Source organism: Mercenaria mercenaria, chromosome 17 (assembly GCF_021730395.1).
Source record: "Mercenaria mercenaria strain notata chromosome 17, MADL_Memer_1, whole genome shotgun sequence".
Taxonomy (NCBI): Eukaryota; Metazoa; Mollusca; class Bivalvia; order Venerida; family Veneridae; genus Mercenaria; species Mercenaria mercenaria.
In genome coordinates this window covers 29,482,249-29,490,388 of record NC_069377.1, presented here as the reverse complement: position 1 = coordinate 29,490,388, position 8,140 = coordinate 29,482,249, and the positions used below count along the sequence as shown (strand labels likewise).

Here is an 8,140-nt window from a genome sequence, read left to right as displayed (position 1 = left end):
CTCTTTTAGTTTTGGAATGTGGCATTCCTTGACCACCGTATCTTTTCTTATGCACTACTTTGTAAACAAACTAAATAATGTGTTTTAGCTTACATATGCCAAATGAAAAGCAAGACAGTGACCATATTTCACATTCTTTCTTTAAATTAGAATCTGTAGGACATTGATAAATGTTTGGACAAGGTGAAGCACTATTATTTTCGCACCAAAAAGTCTTAATTGTTGACTTTGAATGTACACAATAAGTCTTATGTAATTCAACAATAACTTTCTTGTTTCAGTTTTCTCATTTTTATTTTAGTGAGCAATCCTTTATGTACTTATAACAGTTGAAACAATATCCATTTCATGTACCAAAACCTTGTACTTTTTTGCAGGTAAATTTTATCATACCCCACCCACTTTTTTCTAATTTCAAAGTATGCGTCCCCTTAACGGAAGTGCCGCGAAATAAATTACGTAGACGTCATGTGAATTATTCTATTCGCATTATCTAATGATAGACTCGGGGTTTTGTTATATCGTTTCAATTCTGAAACATCTTTTATACAGAAAAGTAGATCATTCCCGACGTTTGTATGGCGCCAAGTAATAGTTTGACGTGACGTCGATATTGCCGTGTATAATGAAAATCTGCACGTCTTTTTTTCGTATTATAATACTATTTGATACATTTAAGACCATTTGTGTGGCATGTCGTTTCATTTAAGAAATACTGTAATAAATATTAGAATCATATTTGATATATCGAAACAATTCGCAGAGGTTACACTTAAGTAGATCCATATCGCGAGGGTGTAGGAGCATTTCAATAGTCAAACCATGGTCCTGTATTTCATGTCGATCCTACATTTCTTTTATGTAAAAAAGGTAGACGGAATAGCGATGCACTATTTCATGGCGCATATACGGCGCCGTATATTGTAAGTCGACATTATGTAAACACTACCTTACTTTAGTGTTGAAATAAGGGATGTTCCCTAATGAAATGAATGGGCGTCTTGCAGAATAAATATAAAACATCCGCGTAAATCATCATTCAATGATCTATACTATAGTAGTTGTCAGCAGTTAGTAAGATAACTTTTTTTTTTTCAAACAAGACTTTATTTGATACATATTTTATTGTATTAGCAAAACGCCGTATTCAGCGTCTTATGTAATTCATTGCCAAAGTGACCATAAGATGTGTCTTGATGTCTTAAGGTAGTTCTGCGCGTTTGATAAACAGGAAGTGATGGCGTAACGTCCTTTATCCGAAAAACGTAAAATAAAGCTTGGATTCGGCGTGCGGAAATGAAAATCATTTTATGAATTAATGGCAACCTATGAGTACATTTATTACAATGGTACTGTTACTATCTTTCTCAAGTTAAAATACGATATCAAAAAAAACAACATCTGACATATTAAATTATTCAAAATAATGTCATAAAAATCGCTTTAAATGTGCGTTTCACTTTGGTAATGGTCAAATATCTCAAAAATAGCACACGGACCTATACATTTTATTTCACCATATTATAGGCATACGTTTATTTACGACTGAGAAGTTTCATTAAAATCTACATTGTAGAAAAATTTCTATTCGCGACAAAGTTATGAAAGTTGTAATTTTCCAATAGGCTCCCTTTATGAAAAATTGCTTGAGGTCCAAATTTTTCAAATCAGTCTAGCACACAATCAAGCGCACACGACCCTATCCTTTATATTTGCATTTTATGAAGTTTTTTTTTTAAATTAAGAGTTTAATAAAATTCTACATTGTAGAAAAAATTATCGACCCGAACGTGCATAACTACCTTAACTTGCCACAAAATTTATGTTTCGAACGCTGGCAACGAAAGTTACTGATCATTTCCTGATAGGAAACAATGACGTCAAAACAAATGTATCCTTCTCCCACTTTGTACAGATTCTGCTGAGACTGTGCCTTTTAATCAAATACATGAGCGTACTTTTCGATGTGCCTCAGGAAATATTTTTACAGACTGGAAGAAAGCAATATGTAGAAGTGTCCTCGGGATACATTTTATGGTTTCTGACTTAGATACTGGACTAGACAATGCACTTCAAGTGTTTCTTGTTTTTCTCTCATCTACTGTCGGCACTACTAAAACTCTCCTTTTGTTCAATCGCCGCCGTTGTAAATAACATCGTCTTATTACATACTCGTTTCTATTCCCCGTTAAGGTACACTGGTACCGGGAACGTTAATATTTTTCCATAAACTGACGCCTGAATTTCACATCGAGTGCGTGACGTAATTCAGTGTGTGTTGTTGCACTATTTTTTTCTTTTTAGTTCAGTTTTGTCAATCCTATTCAGGCTGTTGAACATATTTATGATATTTACATGATATATATAAGTGTAGATGCGTATGTAATAAAAAGATTATTATCCTTGCATCGGGAAATATGTACTCGTTCTTCAGCGAAAGAATATTGCGCTCCTAAAGTCGTGCAATTTTTCTGCTGAGGAGCTCGTGCATATTTCCCGATACAAAGCTAATAACCTATAAATATTCGGAAAAAGCAACAGAAATTATTTCCAGGTGTATTTCTTTAGACAGAGTATTCTAGTTAACTGTTTTTGGTTTATGGTGTTCATTTATAAGACTAGACCAATTGCTGATGTATGAATTAGTGTTTAAATGTGTTTTAGGCTCTTCCAGGCGTCAATGTATCAAGTGTTGTAAGTATGGTTTTAACGCATTTTAAGTTTCTCCAAGCGTATTTTTATGCTACTCCTAACGTCAATGTAGGCATAACTGTTTATTGATGCTAATGCCAGTTTATCATTCATACATGCAGCAAACTATACGTGCACAAATAACACCAAACACGTAAATAGGCTCCTGCACTTATGATAAACACTCTTGGGAATTGAAGGTAGAGCTTTAACTAGAGCTTCTGTTGACAGAGCGCTCGACTATTCGAGGAATTGATAGATGTATGGGGTCAAAATATTACCAGAGATTTTCAGACAAAAGAAAAATAATAGATAAGACACACAATGTACCTATATTTGTGGATTTCGATAAGTCTTGCACTATATGGCAATGTGTGACCATGATGGTAAGCAAAGTTTCAAAGCCATATATCTAACAGTTTAGACAAAATATGGAATGGTATGAGAAACTTAACTAATTTCTATGTCAAAAAGGGCCATAACAGAGCTAAAGTCCTTGTCTTAATTATGTAGTCAAGCCTACATATGTAAACTATGATGGGAAACAGGAGGTCAAAGCTTCAAAGCCATATGACGAACAGGATAGGCAAAATATGGACTGGTATGAAATATGAAAAATTTAACTGATTTCCAAGTCCAAAAGGGACATAATTCAGTCAAAATAGTTGGCAGAGTTATGTACTCTTGCCTACAAATAAAACTCATGATTATAAACAAGTGTTCAAAGTTTCAAAGCCACATGTCAAATAGTATTAACAAAACGCTGACTTGTACGAACACTGAACCAACGTCCAAGTCCAAAAAGGGACATAATTCAGCCAAAATAGTTGACAGATTTATGTACTCTTGCCTACAGTTGGAAATTATAATGATAATCAAGTGTTTAAAGTTTCAAAACCACATGTCAAATAGTTTTAACAGAACGCTGACTTGTACGAAAATTGTACCAATATCGAAGTCTCAAAAGAGCCATAATTCAGCCGAAATAGTTGACAGAGTTATGTACTCTTGCCTACGAATAGAACTGTTATAATAAACAAATGATAAAAGGTTTCAAGGTCAAATGTCAAACACTTTACACAAAATATTGACTTAACCAAGATTTTTAAGTTAACATATCATAATTCAGACAAAATCTTTGATGAAGTTAGGTACTCTTGCCTAAAGCTGGGCATGGTGATGAAAGTTTCAAAGCTTTATCTCAAAAGACTTTGTCAAAATGTGGACTGGTACTAAAAACTTAATCAAGGTGTGACGCCGACGCCAATGCCGTGGTGAGTGGGATAGCTCTACTTATTCTTCGAATAGTCGAGCTAAAAATGCTGCAGCTAAGATATGCCAAATGCATTGATGTACTCATAACTACAATATGAGAGGAGTTGCATACCAATTCGACACATTAACAGTCTTGCGCACTGTTAAATATGTATATTGATGGCAAGCCCTCTTGAAAATGTACAGTTCAGGTTAAAATAGTTTAAGAAGCAAACTTCACGCCTCAGCGATATCATCATTTTCTGTTCATGATTACAGAGTGGGCTGAGCTGCTTCCATATCCGATACTTTCACAACCTCTTATAGTCAGCATGTTGGCATGGCAATGATCTCAATTTAAAATCTATTATGACTACTTGTATATTTTACCTGAACAACGAACAATGTTTTTATTCAAGAAAAAAAATCACTATTTGAAATATGATATTTCAATTTTAATTTTGTTCGAAACAAGAGCTGTCACTATTGGGGAGAAATGCCTCCGAAGTAGGCCCAAGAATGCCACAGTTGTATTCGCAAAAAGATCACATATCATTTGTGACCTTGACCTAAGAGGCCTCGGTCATAAGTGTAACACATCTTCTCAATATGGTTAACATTTGTGACAAATTATTTTCAAATCCTTTGATAAATGGCAGAGTTATAGACCAGACAAGAAACACCTTTGACTTCTAAGTGTTACCTTGACCTTGGAGCTAGGGGTCTGGGTCTTGCACATGACACCTCATCTCATTATAGGGAACATTTATGCCAAGTAATTTCAAAATCCCTTCATCAATGGCAGAGTTATGGACCGGACAAGAAACAGAAAATGTTAACATTTGACCTCTAAGTGTGACCTTGACCTTGGAGCTAGGGATCTGGGTCTTGCTCATGACACGTCGTCTCATTATGGTGAACATTTATGCCAAGTAATTTCAAAATCCCTTCATGGATGGCAGAGTTATGGACCAGACACGAAACATACCCTGTTAACCTTTGACTGGTAAGTGTGACCTTGACCTTGGAGCTAGGGGTCTGGGTCTTGCGCATGACACGTCGTCCTATTATTGTAAACATTATTTATGCCAAGTTCTTTCTAAATCCCTTCATGGATGGCAGAGTTATGGACCGGACACAAAACAGACCATGTTAACCTTTGACCTTTAAGTGTGACCTTGACCGTGGAGCTAGGGGTCTGGGTCTTGTGCATGACACTTCGACTCATTATGTTGAACATTTATGCCAAGTAATTTCAAAATCCCTTTATAGATGGAAGAGTTGCAGCCCAGACAAGAATGTACCGGACGCACGTACGCACGGACGCAGGCACGGACGGACAGTGCAATTTTAATTTGCCCACCATAGGGGGCATAAAAATAGTATTACACCCTTTACGACACCCATCAAATAGTTGCCTAATTTCTACGGTCTTCTTTTACAGCTATAACGTAATAATTGTGACGTATTTAAGAAATATTGTTGGATAATAACAAAGTTTCAGTCTTCTTTGTTCAAAAGAAAAATCAATCAAGTTCTATCAGAATTTCATTGAATATGTATTCTAATAATATGTATGTAATACACAATTTATTGTAAACACACCACATGAACAACAATTACAAAATAACTAAAAACTGCACTGGTGTGGAGCATCTTCATGAATACCATACAATTCCTGAGTAAGAAGCTATGTGTAAATCAACAGTCTTATGATAACAGTATGATTATTACAATGAAAACATGACAAAAACAAGACAAAGCACATCAACATATTTGAAGTGTATATAACAAAATCAAAGCAATCACTTTTTGATGACTCGGCATAAAGAAACGAAAATCTTTTTTTTTTAAATTCATGGTAACATGCAAGTAAAATTATTTAAATGACAACTAAACTATCTTTCCAATGATAAAATGTGATATTTAAAAGAACAGACATGTAAAATATTTCTAAATAATGTCCCAGAGTATTATTTTCAATCGTTCTTAATATTGGTCTAAGCACAAGAAAGTGTTTTTGTGCTTGATTGTCTTTCGGCAGTCTTGAGTTTCAGTTCTTCTAAAGCCGTGTCCAGTTTCATACTTTTTGTACCTTCATGGCCCCTGAAAAAAATATTACATGTCATTGAATGCACAATTTTGTGCAATAATACTATCACAATATTTAGTGATCGCTGTAATCTCATATATTATTTTATTAAATGGATCAACTCTAATATCACAATTATATAACTTAACCGACGCATATCTTATTTCTTCCAGGTGAACTGAAGCGAAAGAAACAAGTTGGAAGACGTCCTCCGTGGCCGATTGGTTACTGTCGCTGACGTAGAATCACGTGCCCCTCACCAATATTGGTGTAACACCCCGCTTGAGTGTAGAATTCTTCGCATCAAAAAGCTATCTAGCTGATTTACCGGAGGTCGGTGATGGTTACCGCCTGTGACGAAATGGTGTTCGGACACCCACCCCCCACCCCCGCCACCTCCGCCACACACACACACACCTCTTTGATATTTTTCCAACACCTAAAGCTGGACAGCCATCCATTATTAATAATAGATTGAAAAATGTGTTCAAGCTAAATTTTTAATACTGCTTAAGCCGGTGCTAGTGGTGGGGGTGGGGGGGAAGGAGGTGGGGGGGGGGGGCGTGGGCAGTGTTGCATTTTCCATTACTGCTCATGAACAGACTCAATCAAACCAAGTCTGCAAATTTCACTCTTTGCCTTGTTCTCGGTGCTTTCCGATGGATCTACTTTCCAAATTTTATTCTATATATTTGCAGGAAGCATTAACAAAGTTTTCTCGAACTTTCGGTAGAATGGAATATATTGGATATATTTACGCACTGAATAGCTAGCACAGACAAAAACAACAACACAATCGTTTATGATTAAACACACATTCGCGAATAACCGTTTCAATGAAACTGTATCTAGAAAAAGTTTGAAAACAAACCTCTTTGTCACCTGCTCCGTATCCTTCAAACGCTTTGTTACTGAATCCCTCCTTGTGTTCCCGTTTAGCCCGAAACGAGAAGAAACTTTGAAATGGAAAGTAAAGAACACTTACAATTTCTATTGTTACTCAGGTAAAACACTTCTACAAAATATGTGAGCCAAGTAACATTTTATAAATATATATTTATATGATTTTTGCAAATACGCCTACTAAACTTTCGTTGCTTTAAAACTTAAATAGTCAGTATCATGTTTTGGGTTGGTTTTTTTTTCATTTCATGTTCGTTTGCAGCAACCGTCTGTAACTGTATAGAGATATTCCATATTCTGTACACATGTATCAAAGTACCTTCTGAATTTTGTGACATTTCTGACTTAATTTCAAGTAATTGTGTAACAGATTTGTGTATGTATAGTGACATTCCATTTCACTAAAATATGTATAATCTGTATTTATTTATTTAAGTGGCTTTTCATTTCCTCTTTTCTATATCAATTGTGATATTCCATGCACATGTCACATATCCACGAACATGTGTAACCTCGCCTATATGCGTTGAATGTATGTATTAATTTAGTAACAGTTCATTTTCCTGTACTTGTGTGAAAACAATGTGTACACATTAAATGGCATTCCATTTGACATTTATATCTCACCACTTTGAAAGAGTTATTTGAAAACGTTTCAGTCGGAAATATTTTATCGTTTTTAAAGCAGATAGGACTATATAAAAAAATCTAACATTTTATATTTTTGTTTACATCTTGCAATATTATTATGTTTGCAGCTGATATTTTAACACACACGTATATACATTTTTACATAACTGTTTTTAGATATGCTTTACATTTTTACATGGATGTTTTTAGATATGTTTTACATTACTTTATAGTGTTCTTTACATTTTTACATGAATGTTTTTGGGTATGCTTTACATTTTTACATGAATGTTTTTGGGTATGCTTTACATTTTTACATGAATGTATATGCTTTACAGTTGGCTTCTTCTCGGCGATATATGACCATTTTGTGTCGATTCGCCGTAAAACCCAACTCACTAACTCGCTCACAACTTACTGTGACTTGTATTTCCCGATTAAAAAGGCACCAACAGCAACAACAGCGAGAGCAACAATACCTAATACAACACCTACACCAATCTTCCAATTACCTGAAATATCACATGAACTGTAATTGAACTATTGTACACAACCCGCTTACCTAGTTTA

The 8,140-nt window shown here is 35.0% G+C and overlaps 1 protein-coding gene across 3 annotated transcripts in view; it reads right to left on the bottom strand.

Annotated features, from left to right (window-relative positions):
* Positions 1 to 5,361: 5,361 nt before the first annotated feature.
* Positions 5,362 to 8,140, bottom strand: part of LOC123537140 (MAM and LDL-receptor class A domain-containing protein 1-like) — a 74,366-nt gene continuing 71,587 nt past the window's right edge. For 2 of the 3 annotated variants that reach the window (XM_053529364.1, XM_053529362.1), the window contains exons 23-24: positions 7,989 to 8,082; positions 6,606 to 6,993 (exon numbers count right to left, since the gene is read on the bottom strand). In XM_053529364.1, the coding sequence (XP_053385339.1) occupies positions 6,807 to 6,993; positions 7,989 to 8,082 (281 nt within the window). In that variant the 3' untranslated portion in view covers positions 6,606 to 6,806. Of the gene's footprint in view, positions 6,052 to 6,605; positions 6,994 to 7,988; positions 8,083 to 8,140 lie in introns of those variants that run through there. The other variant, XM_053529363.1, reaches the window with a different exon arrangement.